Here is a 17099-nt window from a genome sequence, read left to right on the forward strand (position 1 = left end):
AACGGTGGAAGGAACAACAAAGTTGCTAGTAAAAAAAAAAAAAATCCCAAAACCCATCGAGCTGTTACATAGGCTACCATAAGACTCTACTGTGGGAATATGCCACAAGAACGAGATCCGTTTCCATTCCCGCGATATGAAAACGACTATACATACACAGGGAATAAGGCAATTCAGGTAATTACAAATATGAACTTCAAACTAGCCTCGTATAAGTTTAGCTACAGATATAACGTTAGTTCGGTTAACGTTACCTGCGTTTGAAACATTAGGCCTAACTTAACGTTATACACTTTTATTCACATTTCTCAACTTATCTCGTTGATCAGAAATTGCCATATGACAAGCCAACCCATCTCGCACAAAATGATGAACCCTGGAGGAGACTCCACAACACGACAACACAGGCCAGTTCTCATCGAAATGTCTTTCATTATGATGCTACAGTAAGTTTATTTAACCTTGAAGGAGGATTGAATTGACGATTTATTACTTAAATGAACGTACTGTAACTAAAGTAAATGAGCGCAAATATGTTCTGGTTCAAAGTAAATGTGTTTTTGAAATGCAAAAACTTCTGTTACAAGGCACCAAACGACAGTCTGGACATTCATCTTAAATCGATCTACGACCATCATCTAGGATTATTTCAAAACAAAAGTAAAACAATGACGCAGAAGGAAACTCTTGCATTGGATAATGTGTAAGGCTTTTCTCTCTCTATATATATATATATATAATGTTACACATATAGGCTACACAGACACACACATATAATCAACATTTGAAGTGGACCAAAACCTTTCATCAAAGTTATACGTGAATTTTGAACAAAACCCGTTATTGTCTTAGGACAACTTTGATGAACTTTTTTGGTCCACTTCAAATGTTGACTACTGTAATACATATACTAGACATAGACCTACACATGTGTGCGTGTTTTTCTGTATGGAAAAAACGACACTTTCTTTTTTTAAAGAAATGTTTTATTGCCACTTTAAAATAAAACAAATTTAATCATTTATTTCGTTTGAAGGCTTAGCAAGTCTGAATCTGTCATGCTTTTTTTACACAGGACACTGAAAAAAGGAGAATCAGAAGACTCCGTGTATGAGACCGACAACAAAGGAATAAAAGTATGGGTCGACACCCAGAAGGCTTCTATATACAGTATTAAAGGGTCAATAGGTGAGAAATAATATTCAACCCATAAGAAATTGATTATATTGTGAAAAAAAACACGTAATTAATTCTTTTTTTTTCATAGAGTCTCATCACACCGCTTCTACAAACCGAGGTTACTCACGTAAGCATGATGGCGGCTTTTATTCTACGTAGCGCAATACAAATGCAACCTAAACAAGTAAAGATAACCACCTTTATTTCCAGTTGGTTAAGTAATGAATCGCCGAATACATGTACCAAGGCTCGAAAAATAAAATAAACGAAGAAATATTGGTGTCGTCTCTTCTTAAAATGGATACAATACGTTTGGGGTGCAGCTCCGTGAGGCCCGCTGGTGGTTATTGTGAGATCAGAATCGCCATTATACTCAGTGAACAAACAGGGCGTATTGGAACCAGATCCATCACCCTGCTTGCTCTAGTATATCTGATCGAATCATCATTTCTTACCACAGTTTCAACTGTGGATGCCCTCAGTGAAAAAGCCTCACGATCATCGCTACAGAAGCTCCCGAGTCGGTTACTATCATCTCTGTATCCGAGCAGGGCAACAACTCGGATAAGATCAAATAAGATCATGGTGTAGATTTTTTTAAAGGTCTCATTCTCACACACTTTCACAAAACACAAACATTCAAGCACACAAACATCCACTCAGCCCACACACACGCGAACACATTCACTCAATGTCCTCACGTCCTGGTTGACGTCGATATAAGTAGCACTTTGGAATCATGGGAAATTTTTCAACAACACCAAAACTCACAGTGCCCTCTTGTGGTCGGTAACGTTTTATAAATGTGAGGAGAATGTAATATACACATATATATATACATACAATTATTTTTAATATATATATATATATATATATATATATATATATATAAAATTTAATTAATTAATTAAGTGCATTTTGTAAATTAAACGTGCAGGACTAAAACTACACAATTTACGAGACTAACCTGTTGGTTTTAAAAACAAACACCTGTTAATTTCATTTAGTCTTAATGAGAAATAGAGTCGGTGTTTCCAAGGAAGGAAGAGAGTTAAAAACAGCAGTGATGTCTGTCTACGGTAATTAGTTAATCTGGCATCCTGCGTGCCTCGTTTAGGCCTAGGTAAAGGTTAATCTGGAATGGCGTAATGAGCTTGAACGCAATGTCTGCATCAAGCATCACCGAACATAAACAGAGCAACACATTGAGCGAAACCCACAGTCTCGACACCAGCAACACAATGCTGGACTTCTTGAACACAACAAAAAAACTATCAGCTGTGTGTGTTGAGGTGAGCGTTACCTAGAAATGTAGTAACATAATTTAAGTTTAGTTGGTGAATTCTCAGTGTTTTCTACAAAGATGGCAATTTAGTGTGTCTGTATTTTTGTATCTGTATATGTTGCAGGAGTTGGAATTAAATGTATTTGGTGTCCAGTTACTTTTCCATTGTTCATTTTAAGTGGAACAACACTTGAAGTACTTTTTAATTCAGGTAATTGTTCCATGAAGCAATGGGAATCTTAAAGGGAAGCTGATATAGGCCTAAACTTTTGGTTTCAGCAGTTTTATTAAGTTACTTTGACTTTGCTCTCTGCCTCTTGTACCAATCATGAGTCAAAAGGCTTCTGAAGTTAATTGTGCTGTATTCGTAATGCAGTTAATTTTCACATGAAAAGTAAACTTTGCCCCAATATAATGGCAACAATCCCAGTAAATTCTTTTTTATATGAGCTAATCACAAACTATTACATAATTTGGTTAGCATGAGTTGTGTATTGCAGACGGTAGTCTGTCATGTTGGTACAGGAGTGTGGAGGTGGGACATGGGTGTGTTTGTGTGTGCCTGACACACACCGATGGCCACTGAGTGTGGCACTGTAGGACTAGAGTAAGCTGGTTTATCCTGGTCATTTATTCTTAACGTCCTGCTGTGGGCTGATGCCAATAAATTGGATGCCCAGCTTAATGTCTCATTCAGTGGTGGAGTTCAATAGGTTTCTAAAATGTTCCTGTAATAGTAGTATGCTGTAACTTCAATTCATCATTTATTTGCTAAATGTATTGATTAAACAATGACTGATAACACTTCCATCTGTAGTTTTTTTTGTGTATGTGTATATATATATACACACACACAAACACATATCTCCATCCAGGTTTTAATGCTTACTAAGGAAACCAATGTCGAACATCTTTTCTCGATCCTATTGGCTTAGTAGTCATATAATTTCAGTCTATGTTTCAGAAGTCATGAGATCAAAATTAACTGGAGGACACTTCAGTGTTGAGCTATAAATAGTCCTCTTTGCTTCATTCTTCTGTTAGTAAATCAAGCCAACGCACATTTGGTTCTGTCATCAGTCCATTGAGTGGATTTGATTCTGTGCTTTCCTCAGCAGGTGGATAGACATGTTGGCACTCAGTTACTCTTTTTAAAATGCATTCTATTGCAGACCCATTCATTTGTCTGTATTTATTGGCATGTGTACTTAATGCGTTCACATTTAATTTTTTTCTCTCCAGCGGCCAGGATTCAGACATCACAAAAAAGGTACAGGCACTGACTATGCTGTGATTCGAATTTACATTGCATCATATAAACAGTGACAAACGTAAGGCTTATACATCTTACAGTTTGCTTCTCGTATAAACTAAAGCATTAAAAATCATAGGATTTGTTAACTTTCATATAGGCGAGTCTGAATGTTTCCCCTCTTTGTCTTTTAGAGATCTATGTGTGTCATCCTCCTGTGTCCCAGCAGAGCACCGACAGCAGAGAGGAGTTCACTCACCTCAGGAAACTGAATGGCTCACCCGGCGAGTGTCCCAGTCGCCAGAATCTCCATAAAGAGCTTCTGCTCGGCCATAAGAGGTGAAGAAGAGAAACGTCAACATGGTTTACTTTGTAAAGTAGTTGATTATGTTGGCAGTACTTTATTTGCCAAGAATAGTAAACGACGTTGAAAAGATATAATCAAGATCTAAATCCCATTAAGCAAACTGTTTTTCCTAAAATATACTCCTCTGAACAAGGTTTGCTAAACTAAAGTGACCTAAAGGCTTTTGAACTTTTTGTTCTCAGAGGGCTGTTGTTGGAGGAGAAACCTGAATTGCAGCGTGTGTTAGAGCAGAGGAGACTTGACCTGCACAGAGAGGAGGAACTTGCCCTCCGACCCCCTTCTGACCTGGAACAGGAGCTCCGTAAGAGACAGCAGAAACTGCAGGAGGTACTGACCATTTTTTTTCTATTAACACTTAATGTTCCTCATCACTGGAATGGAGGTCAAGAGTTTTTCCAGATGCATGGCATTATTTTACTGTCTTTAATGAACTGAATCATGTGGCAATGTGTTTTGAAAGGACAGTTGCATGTATGTTTTACTCCCATTACAGAAGTTTCATATAATATTTGAGAATTTTGTAAAGTTCACTGCTCTTTTAAATATCTCTACAGTATGAGATGGAGGAACAAAGACGCATGGAGGATGAGAAAAATGTTCCAGAATTTGTACGAGTGAAGGAGAATCTGCGCCGCATACAGTTGACCGAACAAAACTGAAAGATATGTTGAGAAAAGGCACTTAGTAATTTTTACTAATGTTTTCATATTAGAGAAAATTTTGATGTTATGAAATTAATTGGGGTACAGCTATAATGTAGTTTAGTAATGAAGCACTGTATTTAAGAGTTTAGTTAAATTTACTGTAAATTTGAATTGAATTAAAGCTATTGATGTCTTGTATAATATTACCTGGTGTCTCCTACCCCCTCCCCCCTTTCTCTTTTTTTTTCCTTTTTTTTTTGGTAAGAGTAGCATAGCCTATAACTGAATAGGCCTAGTTGTGAGTTATGATAAGATTTTTAATATCATACTGGGCATACAAGGTTTGACAAGTGACCAAACAAGAAAAAAGTACCACAGACTTTTTTTTTTAAGAGACTTTCATATTGAAAAGGGAAAAGTTAGGCTACATCCCAACATCTCCAACCATCTCACCACCAGAATATCATAGCATGGACTTTTATCTGACTTTTTAAAATTATTATTGACTGAACTGCTTTTTGTTTCCTTTAAAATTCCCAAATCGATTTTGTGTCTAGCTGCCTTTGCATTTACAGGTCGCACTTCTGCACATTGCCAGCCGGGAGAGAAATCTCCACGGACTCTTCCTTTCAAATGGAAATAACCCCGTTTAATTAGCAGATCTTTAAATTCACCGAGAGGCACGAGGAAAGAAACCCTGACCATCTGCCGTAACCTGCATTTATCAGAAAAAGCAACAACAGGAGGCAATTGGGAAGCAAAGCGCGACAAAGAAATGAAGAAACTCAATTCATGTTGTGTTCTCAATGTATATATCTTTAAAGGTTGATGACATTTACGACAAATACTCTTTCAGCAAATTACTTTGAGCAGTATCACGCATACTGCCACGCAGGGAAACAAAGTTGTGGCAGCGTGCCATTTCAGACACTATTCATAAAGTCCAGAGGACTATTCACCAGCTGTCCTCTTGTTTAACTCTATTGTCTCGTTTTTCTCCCGCTGGCGACACGCCTATAGCAGAAGAAGCGTGTGCTTGCCTTCAAAAAGATCTCTCACACACGCACGCTTACGAAGCATTCTAGACAAACATTGGCGGAGTAGCCTATTTGTAATGGTATCACCCTGTTTTTACCTCTAAATTTGTTTACAAGCACAAATTGAACATGTTCCTCGATATAATTTTAGGCAGGGGTCTATTAATTTGAACACGTAGCTTACTTTATAAATACGAACTGGAGTATGTTTCAGCTACATGGCATACCCCCCTGCGAAGGTACGGTTTGGTACAGTCCAGTGGCTTTTGGCTAGCATGAGTTACATCCAGCCGCACTGTGGAGTCCACCGGCACACGCGAATCTGCGGGAATGGAGTGAAAGGGAGGGTGTGTTTTGGGCTGGATACAGCAAAGGAAGGTATGATTAAGATGCTAAATATTTGTATTTATATGACATTGTACTTGTATAATATTATTTGTGCACAACATAATGTGTAGGCTTAGGCTACCATATGTAGGCTATTGAAATTATAATTTGTTAAAGCTCTTTGCACTCCGAGAAATCATTCATTTAAATGCAGGCGCAAATTATTTTGATAAGCTTTTTTTGTGTGTGATTTTTTTTTTCACCTGAAAGTACATTTTCAATAAATATAAAGGCTGATGATTTAATTGCATGGACTAGTGCAGATATGCTTCTCCTTAGTACGGCCATCCAACCCTTCAAAGCATGGCAATTTTAACAGAATGTCGGTTCAATCTATTCTGCATGATATTTATGGGCCTCGAGTTGATTGTGATTGTTGATCGCATGATTGCGTTATGAGTGATTAGATGGAATGCTTATTAAAATGTAAACAAGTGATGTATCATTTGTCTTCAAGCTCCACGCATTCTAAGACGTTTTCTTTTGAATGCTGTATTTGTAAAACCAATTTTTTCCTTTTTAGTGCTTGCAAGTGTTGTTTAACATTGCTCTAGATAAACTGATATTGGTTCATCCATTATGTGGTCTGTTAAATAAAAGGAACATTTTACAGTCACAGGCACAGCCATTGCTATTTGTATATTGGCTTAAATCTTAATTGATTTTGTACTGGAAGACTGATTGCAAAGTGTTTTTTTTTTGTGTGTGACTATTTTTTGTGAGTCTGTTTTTACACTGTTTAAACTTTTCTTTCTTTAATTTATTAGCTAAAGTTGTTCTCGTCTGTGAGAGGCTTTTTGTCATGCCTTTTGATTAATCATTTAATATTCATTGAGTGGCATGATGAAAGGAGAGAAGTGGAATCACAAAGACTGTTTTCAGGTCTCTTCACTCACTCACTCTCTCTCTCTCACTCTCCGCCATGTTTTGCATGGCAAATTAACATTCAACTGGTTTTTGGCTTTGCACCAACTATGGAAAAAAATCACTAAATTCTGTCGCTCCTATAAGATCTGCGTCCACACGATTCAGCATCTCTATAATAACAGGCTCCACATACATTCTGGGTCATGTTCAAGTCTCCTGTCAGACTTTCCAAGCTCTGGCCCTCTCAGGGAATTCCAGATCTGGCCGCAGTGGTAATGAAATTGGCTGGGTAGGCATTCCAATAGATCACAGCCCCACAGGCTCATGGGAAAGGGTGTTGGGAATCTGGTGGAAGATGGAATAGACAGCACATGAGAATGGCAGACTACTGAAAATGTCTTTATTCGCTGATGTCTCATCTTTACGCTTGACTGCGTGAGAGGATGGGTGGATCTGTTTTGTTATCCTTCTGCTGCCGAGATCGCTGTCGAGAAGTCTACGTCCTGTCTGCTCTTCTGAGCTTAATGTGCTTCGTAATCAAGCCTAATGTGCTTTCAGGGTGCAGCTCCTTATGAGTGCAGTCTGTGGGTTTGAAGGAATAGGTCATCCAAAAATTCAAATCTGTCATCATTTACTCATCCCAAACATTTATGAGTTCCTTTCTTCTGTGGAACACAAAAGGAGAAGTTCTGAAGATTGTGTTGATTGCTTTTCTTTTCTTTTTTTACGGTTACAAAGTCCTTTTCAAGGAAAGTCAGTTCACGAGATAACTACATTTTACTGCTGAAGCCACTGCCATTTTGAGTTGGAGCTCTTAGAAATGTTGTAATTGAGTTCTATGAGGATGTCAATGCTTTTTAAGTCGGAATCTCATAACTACAGTAATTCCACCTTGAGACCCAATGACAGTTTCTATGGAAGCTTCTATGGCTTTTTTTATTTTGAAGATGGGACTTATTCCGCCATATTGCGCATTGCAGTTTCTCCCATTCATAGTAATTCAAGTGAACGATCTACCCTAACCCTAAATCTTTGAAGCTTGAAAGCTTCAGTCTCCACTCATTATAAACAATAACTCAAAAGCACCATAAATGTGTCAACTTCAACCCATGTGCTATAATGAAAGTCTTCTGAACTCATACAATAGCTTTGTGTGAGTAAAAGAACAAAATATAAGATGTTATACCTGCATAATTTCGTTGTAATTGTATGGAAAAGAACAACCATCGCAGTTTTATTTTAATCCATGGAAGAAAGTATTTTCTCATGACATGAGGGTGTGTAAATGATGGCAAAATTAGGAGTTGCTTTTCATAAAGCACAGTGTGTCACAGTGACCTAATCCCCACTGCAGTTTCATCAGCGTTTCTTTTGCCCTCTCTTACTGACTAAGTCTTGTTGTATCAGCAGAGACTGTTCTCTCAGCCAACTGGCTGCTCGGGCTTGTTGACAGAGAGCTTTGCTGGTATTTTTTCAGTCGTCGGGGTGTCTGATGGAGCAGGCTAGTTTCTATTGTGCTGAGCTGCATCCATCCACATGAGTTACAGAACTGAATAAGGATAGAGCCTTTAGTGCCACAATCACATCCTGTCAAAATTTCTTCCTTAGAGCTCAGGAAGAGGAATGATAAAGATCCACACTGACTCATTAGCAAGAATGTTGTCCCTTGAGATGTGGGTGGGCAACTAGATTTCCCCCAAAATAGCATTTATATAAATACAATGTCCTAGATTTTTTTTTTGTGGATGACACCAGCACTCATTAGATACAAGGAACTGTGGGCCTCATTTATAAAGCATACATACAATTGGATTTCATCCTACGTCAAAAGTGAGGAACAAATACAGATTTAAAAGACAAAAACTGATGTGAAAATGTTCTTCAGTACAGCAACTAAAAAGCATCCTAACGTTTTGTGCTCATATACCATTAATTAAAATAATCCAACCTTGATTATGAAATTGATAAGATTAATAGGAAATCACAGTATGAATTTGTTGTTATATGGGCAACATTTAAACTGCTTTGTGATAATTATGTCACTGAGATTCATGAAGTCATGAATTCGTAGGAACATTTCAAAAACAACTTCTACATTTAGGATCATTCTACACACATCTTTCTAAATGAGATCTGATTACGGTTACTTTAAGTTATAATAGGACTCCTAAAAAACAGTGTTGGAGATAATGTCATAAGATACACTAATATCTTCCCCAAATCTTGTCACTGGATATTAAAGGATCGTTTTTAATTCTCCTGATTCTCAAGAAGATAAATTCGGTCATAATTTACTCACCATCATGTATGATTTTCTTTCTACTGTGCAACACAAAAAATTGAAAAAAGTCTGTTGTCCCCCCAAAAAACACTCTCATTTTGGGGTGAACCTCCCCTTTAAACAGATCATTTAAAATAGACACCGATCGAAATAAGAGGTTCTGATCTGTCATTCAAACTCTTCCCAGTGCATTAACATGTTCCTCTACAATAACAGTAAGACTTGACTTTATGTAAATGTCACTGCAGCATCTCCTTATCTCTCCCTACTGAGGCTGCGAAATCTGAGATGTCACAGTCTGAGAACCCTAAATGTTATTCCTAACAACCCTTTAGAAACACTTTGCCTGTAAGTTTTCTACATGGTAATAAGAGAAACCCTGATACTGTTATCTGAGTTATCAGCATCTCCCGCCTGAAGCTGAATCAGCATGGACACATTGTTCCACTTCAAAGCTGTGGCGAGTGTGCGCTGAAAGAAAAAAGAGGGGGTTCTCGGAGAGAACAGGTGCAGCCTTTGGAAGGGGAAGAGTCCCTTCTGCCATCTGTTGACTTCTAGTTTCCCCCCAAACACACTCCATCACAATTCACACACGCCTGCTTGGTCATAGTGATCCAGGTTGCTATGGTGCTGTATGGGAAGAATAAGACCCCCACATGTGTGCGTTCAACTCCAGGCAGGCGGCTATTGTGTTTTGAGACATTCAAAGATTTGGGGAGGGGGGTGTGCGTGTGTGTGCAGACTGAAATAGGGCTGGATAAGGCGAATGACCAGTTGCTTTGTCAGATGTTAAGGAGACGGTGAGGTGCCTGTGCAGGGCTCTGCTCGGGAGGTTTGTTTTGACATAATCGCACGGCCACAAGCCACTATTTGGAAGGCAAATTTACTTAGTGGTTGCTGGACTGGAGAGCAGTAGAGTAAATGGAGAACGCTTGAAATCAAACAGCAGATTTGAATCTTTTCTCTTTCCCATCAACAGGTCACATCTGCAGACTGAACTGGGATATTGTTTGATTGTTTTTTCAACAAAAACTGCAGATTTACAAAAACAAACATGGATTGTAAGGAGGAGATCAGTGACTCTGATAGCGGGATCATTTTAAACTCTGGTGAGTGCTTTCATTTCTATGTTAATGATAAATAATATTAAGAAGGGAGCAGAAAGCATATAGCTAAATTAGGTGGTGTAGTCACAATAAGACGTATTATTAGTATGACAATTAAGGAATATTGGTGAAGCTTTCCAGTTTATTTGATTTGTAATTTAAAGAATAGAGGAAATGATGGAGGAAAGTCAGATAATGCGACTCAAACTCTTGTTTCCCACATGATCCCTACAGCACATTTTAACAATAGATAATCTAAAGAACAGGAGGAAATAGTGGAGGAAAGTCAGATGATGTGACTTGTTTCCCACATGAGCACTACAGTTCAGTGTATCAAGGCAGGCCAATTGCTAGGCCATGTATCAAATAATCATCATTTTCATTTTGAGGATGCGAAATGTGCCCTGTGTGTGTGTGTGATCTTTTGTAATGAAATCTCTTGTGTTGTCCAGGCCCAGAAAGCCCCACGTCTCCGGTGAAGGACCTGAGCACTCACACGCGTGCCATGAGGCTGAAGCAGCAGGCCCTTGAGGACAGACTGGAGTTGTGTGTCCTCGAGCTCAAGAAACTCTGCATTAGAGAGGCTGTGAGTGACACTGAAAACAAGCTATCAGTGCTGCAATCTTACCATCATGAACCATTTTTTTAGTTTAAGCACAAGGCATATATTAAATGTAAATATTCTCCACATGGGGGCTTTATTTGGGGATTATTTTTAGTAGTCTATGTGGCGAGCAGGACGAGGCAGAGGGACGTGAGAGAACGGCACGTTTCATTATGACTTACGCCACCGGCCTCGCGCCGTTCTCTCACGTCCCTCGGCCTCGTCCTGCTCGTCACAGTCTAATTCAAGGTTACTCAAACCATCACAAGTAGTCAGAGGGTCTGTGGAAAATTCTTGAATATTGACCAAAAATCTGCTTGAAAACCTGAAAGAAAGAAAAAATTTCTCTTTAGAAATTTCAGTCACACTTTAAACTAGGTTCCCCTCTATTCTCACAATTAACTAACCATTAACTATGTATTTTGCCCCAATAAACTCCTAATTACTGCTTATTAATAGTTGTTGAGTTTAGGTACTGGGTAGGAATAATGATGTAGAATATGGTCTTGCAGAAAAGGCATTAATATGTGCTTTATAAGTACTAATAAACAGTCAATATCCTAGTAATATGCAAGCTAATAAGCAACTAGTTAATAGTTAGAATTGGACCCTAAACTAAAGTGTTACCAAAATTTCTTCAATAAAAAGTTTTAAGTCGTGAAAAGGAAAGTTAACCAGGGTGTGCCAATAAAGAAATAATAATCATTAAAGGGCTCCTTGGTTCAGAGAAGTTTAACATTGGCCTAATTAACTAATGAAGCATAATAACTTCTAATCAGGAAAAACAGTTACACAACCGTTCAAAAGTTTGGGCTCTATAATATATTTTAATATTTTTTAAATAACTCACCAAGGCTGAATTTATTTGATCAAAAATACAGTAAAATCTATAATATTGTGAAATATTATTACAATATAAAATAATTGTTTTCTATTTTAATATATTTTAAAATACTAATATACAAAAATACAATGATTACTCCAGTCTTCAGTCACATGATCCTTCAGAAATCATTCTAATATGCTGATTTGGTGATCAAGAAACATTTCTTAAGTAGCACAACTGTTTTCAGCATTAAATTCAATGTTCATAATGTTACAAAATATTTCTATTATCCAATAAATGCTGTTCTTTTTGTACAAACAATTGAAATCTTACTAAGCCCAAACTTTTGAACACGCACATATTTTTACATGCAAATTTAATGAAGTGTAAAAAACACTTTTTGCCAAAGTACATTTTGTCCCCACCACAGGTTTACAACACAAAAACCATCCAAATCCATAATTCGTCATTATTTTATTAATACATGTAAAACGCACCGAGCTGACAGGTCTGATCTTATGACACTTCTCAGGATTTATAAACAATATATGGTATAAGTATGTGAGCAGCGCCGCACACTGACTCTTTTATTGTCTAATCAAAAAGCTGCTCTGCTCACTGCTGCTCATAAAATCACTTGAATATTATATATGGAGTTACAATAATTTTAGGTTTTGATATTTAAACCAGATGAAGCAGCACAGTCTTCACCACTTTTTAAGAAAAAAAATATTAGTATATTATAGGAAAGTTTCAGTAGGAAAGTCAGCTGGTCCATAAGCGTAAATCAGATTGCTCTGATTAAGCTGGGCTTTCTCTTGTTCTGAATACAGCCCTTCAATAGAAGCCCTAAAGCCAATGGCCAAGAAACAGATGCTTCTTTGCATGTTAGCCCACATGTCTGTCATTCACTACTGGCAAAGCAGGGAGAAGATTTAAGGGCCAAATCATCACCCTTTGTGGACACCTCGACAATATAAACAAGCATCTGCTCGCTCAAAGATCTTTTTGTTTTGTATTGATTAACAAACATGAAGTTAGTTTTCTCTGTCATTGCTTTTCTTTGAGTCCTCTCATGGTTAAAATGCTTTGCTTTAACAGGAGCTGACCGGAAATCTGCCCTCCGATTACCCTCTCCTGCCTGACGAGAAGCCTCCCAAAGTTCGGCGACGCATCGGAGCCGCTTTTAAACTGGACGAGGGTTTTATTTCACAAGATGGCGAGGTACAGGCCGCAGTTCCTACACAGAGATTATTTTAATAGCTATGCTGCAACTGGCTGTTATTTGAACCTACCTGGCTAGTTTTAGGTGGTATTATTATTAAACTGAATCCGTTCCACTTACATGGAAAATATTTTTATGAGGTGCGTTTATTTCTGCATTTTCAGCTTGTAATCATGCGGTTACCCCCTAAAATGTTTGTCTCCAGGAGTCTGAGCTGCACGCGCTCGAGGCTGATCTCGCCCTGCAGCGGCAGATTTATGAGGCAGCCCGAAAGCTCTCCCTCGAGGAGCACATCAGCAAACCGGTGAGGAAAAGCCGACTGCAGCAGTGTAAACGTGAAGAGAAGAAGCTGAAAGAGCTGCAGGATGCGATACTGAAGCACCGCATCAACCACGGCTGTGTCTCTCCGCAGACCTGCTATTCATCCAGACAGAGAGGTCAGCCAATCAGAACCCATTGTTTCTCATATAAACTAAATTTCAGCGTTACAAAAGTGATTGTTATTTGTTCGTTCAAATCAAATCATTTAAATAACATATTTTGGTTCATTTCAGATCTTTGTATGTCTGATGACAGCTCGCTGTCTGACGCTGTTGCCTTGGATGATGGTAAGTGAGCGACCCTTTATTTTCTGGTTAACATTAACTTAAACTCAAACTTTCACACCCCACTTTATGTGATCATTTGATTACTAGACTGTATGAGTTTGCTAATGTCGAAAAACTGTTCTTTATCAACAGATTCCGACTCTGCTCCCTTTTCACCGACTGTTCTGGGGTCTTCCACAGACAGCGGCTTCCAGCGATTGACACTCTTAAACAATAATGGCCCAAAGCAGTCGAGCTACAGCTCCAGTCTGGACTATGATGCCTCACCCATCCAGAACACTCCGTGGAAGGAATCTAGCTTGGACCAGCCCTACCAAAAACAAAATCTGTCTCACTCTGCCTGCAGCAGCCGCTCAAGGTATTATAGGATATTCTAGTTTTAAGCCAAATGCTAGATGTTTTAGTTGGAGTATATATAATGTAAGCGTTTACTTTGTGTTGTCAGTGCTATTTTATAGGGACTTGATAGAGCATTTGGGTAACGTATACTTTATCATTCAAAAGTTTGGGGTTGGTAAAACATTTTTGAATGGAGTCTCGCATGCTCCACAAGGCTGCGTTTATTTATTTTTTTGATCATTGATAAACTAAAAAACTAAAAGATTTTTAGTTGAATTTTAGCATTTATTTGAAATAGAATATAGTTTTTACTGTCACTTTTGATCAATTTAATACATCCTTGCTGAATATACTGTAAGTGTTAACTTCTTTATTTAAAAAAAAGTACTGACCCCAATCCTTTTAACGGTAGTGTAATAGGTCACAGGGCTGTGTTTTGTCAAATATCTTTTACACAACCACTGAACAAATCAGCTTTGGTTTTTATTGATTTCTTTTGTTGTTACACTGTTCATCCAGTGAGCTGGTTTGAGGTTAAGTCATTCTAACCAAGAACTGTGTCTATTTTAGATACATTTATTATCAGTATGTAATCTCCATAATGATCTCATGAATTGCTTCCTCTGTGTCAGCAGCAGTCCAACAGGCTCACCAACAGACATGAGAATGACAGAACTTCCTCCAGCACCCCAGTTTGTTTTTAAAAGTCTGCCAATGCGGAACAATCAGCCAAACAGCGCCCCCTCCACCCCAGAGCTGCCACTGCGCAGACAGTTCTCTCAGTCCTTTAGGTTAGTAATATATAAATTACAGTCTCGACTTGGAATTTGAGAATTGTCTGAATACTGTTCATCTTTAATGACATAATGAATACCTGCCCGCCCCATAAGCATGCCGTCAAAAAACCTCGTCTCTGTAGGCAGCCTAGGCTCTGAGATCTGCACACAAAAACAAATGGGTACAACCACCACTCAAAACCAAAATAAACAGTGTTCCAACCAATCACTGACAGGGGCGGGTGTTGCTCCGATTTCGCGTCCAGCCGTGCACGAGCGCAAAACCTCACAACACCCGCCCCTGTGAGTGATTGGTTGGAACACTTTATTTTGGTTTTGAGTGGTGGTTGTCCCATTTGTTTTTGTGTGCAGATCTCAGAGCCTACGCTGCCTACAGAGACAAGTTTTTTTGACGGCATGCTTATGGGGCGGGCAGCTAGCGGATCGTTAGGAAAGATTAGACATTTATTTTTGGGCCTGAAATCACTGATACAACCTTTAAATACTCATAATTATCAGTTGTACAACCACTTATACTGTGTATATATATATATATATATTTACTTGTCAGTGCCTTCTTGTCTATCAACATTTCTATCATCTGCCATCTTGGACATCATAGCAAATTAGTTTTACCTTACTGATCTGATATCATCTCCTATCAAATAGACTTCCCAGAAGCAAACCAGAATTGACCAAGGCCAGCTCAGAACTGGGACGGGGCCGGACCAAGTTGCCGCGTCGACGAGTGACCGAATTTGCGTTAGCCTACTCGGTTCAGCGTTTATATCAGTGCAGCTCTGAAGACAGCAGCTCCGAGCTTTCCATTTCCTCATATAGCAGTTCCTCCAGCCGAGAGACAACCACAGAGGCACCTAAACCCTGTCCGCCTCCATATGGCTACCATCGCACTGCTCCAAATAAAGCACCAGGCCAGCTCAACACCAACAGCACACTCAAAAACAACAACAACAACCCACCTCACCTCATGCCCGGCCCCAGTCAAGTCAAGATTAACAACAGGACACCTCTTCAGGTGGACATGGGTAGACTACAACTCGGACCGAATTCACAATCTGGGACCATGCATACTAATAAACCCCAACAAGTGGAGCTTACTTCACCCAAACGGATGCTCAAGCCTCCCCCGCCGTACACAAAGGTAGTCCGCACGACGTCGCTTAGAGAATTCCCCAATCATCCCAGCCGGGTGCATCCTCATGAAATGGTATCAGGAGAGCTTAAAACCTGGCATCAGAAAAACAATTTAGCCGTGTACAAACATCGCTCGCTTGAACGACAAGGATCGATTCGAATTAAGCGCCCAGAGCCGCCACCTTACCACCAGATTCCCTCTCAAAAACAGGTAAAGACGTGTACAGTATGTGCGTTTATCAATACCAATTTGAAATTTCATAAACTGAGCATCATGAATAAAATCTGTTCTTGGCAGTTAAATAATGAACATTCTTGTGTTTCTTTCCAGGTTTCTCAGAAAGTGATTCTGCAAAGGGCTTCCGACGGAACGCCGCTGCAGTGGTTTGAAGAGGAAGACTCTGAGATTGTGAGTCAGGTATAACCAGGCAGAAGAAACCTGGAGAAAATTACACTGAGAATAAGTGAACTCATTGTACACCTTCTTTAGTTTTATTTATTGAGCCAATGGACGCATTGATGTAGCCTGATAGTGAAAATTATGTTAATTCTCACCAAGACTTTTCGACCAAGTTGGAGCCGAGCCAGTGAAATATACGCCTCAATTCCATATATGCCTACATTTGTGATTTAAATTTCAAGTCTAAGACTTCCTTGTAAGGCATCATGCCAGATATTTATGATGAATGTATAATATAATGGTAATTTTATTGATGTCAAGAGAGTGTTGCTCACTTTTGCAAATGACTGATGAATGGCCTCATGGAAATGACATCATTTAGTATATATTTGTGTCTGGTACACATTTCTTCATAACTAAAGTATTACGGAATGTCTTAGTTTCCCCATGATTTAATTTAATTTAACACATTATGAATAATATATTATTTTTCCATATTGTTTTTTATTTGTGAATTAATATTGCCCCTTTGCTAACACATTTTTTAAAATTAGTGAAATGTTTTAAGAAGTGTTGCTCTGCTACTGTAATAATCATTGTAATAATAATCCATCTGTGAGTCTTAATAATACCAAATGCAGAAATTTTCCTTCATGTTTCTACACTAATTATGAAATATATTTTATATTATTTATAATACACTTTAATAAACAATCTCACAGATCCTCACTAGTATTTCTTGTGCTTTTTTTGTGTTGGTC

At 38.5% G+C, this 17099-nt stretch overlaps 3 protein-coding genes and 1 non-coding gene across 5 annotated transcripts; 3 read left to right on the top strand and 1 right to left on the bottom strand.

The window, feature by feature from the left end:
• The first annotated feature begins 28 nt into the window (after positions 1-28).
• cfap276 (cilia and flagella associated protein 276) lies at positions 29-1453 on the top strand. The gene is made up of 5 exons (XM_077222955.1): positions 29-177; positions 330-446; positions 588-703; positions 1076-1188; positions 1268-1453. Exons 1-5 carry the CDS (start codon positions 100-102, stop codon positions 1336-1338), a joined length of 495 nt encoding a protein of 164 aa, XP_077079070.1. The 5' UTR covers positions 29-99; the 3' UTR covers positions 1339-1453.
• Positions 1454-1529: 76 nt separating this feature from the next.
• On the bottom strand, positions 1530-1863 carry LOC143733068 (small Cajal body-specific RNA 2). The gene has a single exon (XR_013201254.1).
• A 427-nt stretch (positions 1864-2290) lies between these two features.
• Positions 2291-4972, top strand: LOC143732030 (protein FAM107B). The gene is made up of 5 exons (XM_077222682.1): positions 2291-2471; positions 3707-3734; positions 3911-4055; positions 4266-4410; positions 4638-4972. The coding sequence occupies exons 1-5, from the start codon at positions 2328-2330 to the stop codon at positions 4740-4742; spliced, it is 567 nt and encodes a 188-aa protein (XP_077078797.1). The 5' UTR covers positions 2291-2327; the 3' UTR covers positions 4743-4972.
• An 812-nt stretch (positions 4973-5784) lies between these two features.
• Positions 5785-17067, top strand: inavaa (innate immunity activator a). Of its 2 annotated transcripts, none has more exons than XM_077222680.1 (10): positions 5785-6142; positions 10279-10408; positions 10858-10991; positions 12937-13059; positions 13266-13497; positions 13615-13668; positions 13801-14026; positions 14640-14798; positions 15453-16149; positions 16270-17067. In XM_077222680.1, the coding sequence occupies exons 2-10, from the start codon at positions 10354-10356 to the stop codon at positions 16360-16362; spliced, it is 1773 nt and encodes a 590-aa protein (XP_077078795.1). In that variant the 5' UTR covers positions 5785-6142; positions 10279-10353; the 3' UTR covers positions 16363-17067. The 2 variants fall into 2 exon arrangements, with proteins under 2 accessions (XP_077078795.1, XP_077078796.1); XM_077222681.1 differs by having other exon boundaries at positions 14643-14798.
• Positions 17068-17099: the final 32 nt, after the last annotated feature.

The sequence above is a fragment of the Siphateles boraxobius genome, unplaced genomic scaffold (assembly GCF_051911475.1).
Source record: "Siphateles boraxobius isolate OS27281-9 unplaced genomic scaffold, OSU_SipBor_1 9, whole genome shotgun sequence".
NCBI classification, from domain to species: Eukaryota; Metazoa; Chordata; class Actinopteri; order Cypriniformes; family Leuciscidae; genus Siphateles; species Siphateles boraxobius.